This window comes from Dendrobium catenatum, unplaced genomic scaffold (genome assembly GCF_001605985.2).
Source record: "Dendrobium catenatum unplaced genomic scaffold, ASM160598v2 fragScaff_scaffold_1056, whole genome shotgun sequence".
NCBI classification, from domain to species: Eukaryota; Viridiplantae; Streptophyta; class Magnoliopsida; order Asparagales; family Orchidaceae; genus Dendrobium; species Dendrobium catenatum.
This window is the reverse complement of record NW_021319518.1, coordinates 462744-465014: the sequence shown is the minus strand read 5'-3', so window position 1 is coordinate 465014 and position 2271 is coordinate 462744. Positions and strand designations below refer to the sequence as shown.

Here is a 2271-nt window from a genome sequence, read left to right as displayed (position 1 = left end):
TACCATTCTAATTTTTTTTTTTTTTGCAATATTAGAATTTCTTAATAATTTATTTAAAAATTAAAAACTAATTTTAAAATATACTAGAAAATTATAATTAAAAACTATACTAAACAGACAAAATTAAAAAAATAAAATTTTATCTTTAAATGTAATTTGTTTTAAAGCTTTTTAATTGCAAACATAATTGAAAGTTGCATTTTTTTTAAACATAAAATTTATTTTAAAATAATATAAGAAAATAATATTACATTGTATCTAGTTGTCCATTCAACAAGCAACTTAGTAAATTATTTTTCATTTTTTTGTGATATTTTTAATTTTTTTTAAATACTGACTGGGCAAATAAGTCGCCCGTCAAACTAACGACTATGCCATTTTTTTTTAAACATATTCCATCGCATAATTTGTTTATTAACAATACTTGCTTTTAAAATTTACCCAATATCATAATCTAAATAAAATTAACAGTGCACACCTACAATAATCGGTGGAAACAGTAGAGAGTCCATTTAGAGTATTGCGAAGATATTAGAGTAGAAGACCAGTTGTAATGTCTATGGCAGATTTGTATAGTAAAACAAAGCACAACTAACCATACAAAGCCCTCTTTTGGCCTACCATTAATGAGAATATAAATTAATCATCAGCCCAATAGAGAAGCATGCCCAACACTATTTATTCAACCAAAATCTGGAGTTGTAGGAACTAAGGTTCTGACATTGTTGGGTTCTAAATCCACCAAAATGACACCAAGAACTGACGGCTTCGCCTCCATATTAGCCATTGGTAAGGCAACCACCAAAAACATCCAAGAACAGAGCACTTACCCAGACTATTTTTTTCGTGTCACCAACAGTGAGCACTTGATCGATCTCAAGAAGAAATTCCAACGCATATGTGACTCATCGATATCTAATCTCCATTATAATGTAATACTTCTCTTTAGTTTGCAACGGCTTATCACAAATGGGATGAAATAATAATGAATTCATTGAACTCCATCCGTAGGTGATAAATCTTCAATTAGAAAGCGCCATTTCATTTTGAATGAGGAGCTTCTCACAGGAAACCCTTTCCTTTCTAAGTTTATGGAAAACTCTATAAACGCAAGGCTTGAAATTTATACAAAGGAGATACAAAAGTTGGCCATAGAGGCAGCCACCAAAGCAATTCAAGAATGGGGACAGCCTAAGTCATGTATCACTCACCTCATCTTCTCCACCTTGAGTGACACTAGCCTACCTAGTAGGGACTACCACCTCATACAAATCCTTGGCCTCAACCCAAATATTGAACGTGTTGCGATCCTTCAACATGGTTGTTTCACAGGCAAAACCACGCTTCGTCTTGCAAAGTGTCTTGTTGAAAGCCACAAAGGTGCACGTGTTCTTGTTGTTTGTGCAGAGACCTCCACCATGTTGTTTCGTGGACCATCTAAGGAGCACCAAGAAGACCTTATTACCCAAGCCATATTTGCTGATGGTGCCTCTGCACTTATAGTTGGTGCCAACCCAAACGAGACTATTGGTGAGCGGGCCAGCTTTGTCATAACATCTGCATCTCAGGTAATTTTGCCGAACTCATCACATGCTACTACAGGCCATTTTAGTGAAGGAGGTATCAAAGCCACAATCCATAAAGATATTCCGAACATCATTTCCAAAAATATTGGAATGTACTTAGAAGCAGCCTTCACCCCACTTGGTATTTCAAATTGGAACTCAATTTTTTGGGTGGTTCATCCAGGTGGTCGAGTCATTTTAGACCAATTAGAAGAGAGGCTTGGACTAAATCCAGAGAAGTTGACGATTTCATGGCATGTGCTTCCTGAGTATGGAAATATAATGGGTGTATGTGTGCATTTTGTGCTTGATGAGATGCATAAAAGGTGGGAAAGACTATGATCGGTGAGGGCCTTGAGTGGTGTGTTCTTTTTGGATTCGGGCCAGGTCTAACCCTCGAAACTATCATTCTGCATAGTGTATCTCTCTAATAATAAACCTCCATGTCTCAATCCACTTTAATGATAGGATTTTCATCATTATATATCTTTAATAAAATAAATTCATGTTATTATTTCCCAAATGTGTTTTTACGAGCATTTACACCTACCTATAAAGTTTGAAACCAATCATTTCTTTTGAATGAAACATATGGGTACATTAAAAAAAAAATATTTTGAAAAGTATGAATATAGATTTCTAGTGAATTTATTATGACTTATTCTTTTATTAAAGTTGGATTTATCCTCTTAAAGCTTAGCCTTAA

At 34.3% G+C, this 2271-nt stretch overlaps 1 protein-coding gene across 1 annotated transcript; it reads left to right on the top strand.

Moving 5' to 3' along the window:
- The first annotated feature begins 746 nt into the window (after nucleotides 1-746).
- LOC110093469 (bibenzyl synthase-like) lies at nucleotides 747-1907 on the top strand. The gene is made up of 2 exons (XM_028698248.1): nucleotides 747-900; nucleotides 1012-1907. The coding sequence occupies exons 1-2, from the start codon at nucleotides 747-749 to the stop codon at nucleotides 1905-1907; spliced, it is 1050 nt and encodes a 349-aa protein (XP_028554081.1).
- Nucleotides 1908-2271: the final 364 nt, after the last annotated feature.

What these genes read in the sequence shown, in the direction of transcription:
- LOC110093469 (XM_028698248.1), top strand. Translation starts at nt 747, where the DNA reads ATGACACCAAGAACTGACGGCTTCGCCTCCATATTAGCCATTGGTAAG. An exon ending in GAAGAAATTCCAACGCATAT is followed by an intron (nt 901 to 1,011) that starts GTGACTCATCGA and finishes CTCCATCCGTAG; the next exon opens with GTGATAAATCTTCAATTAGA.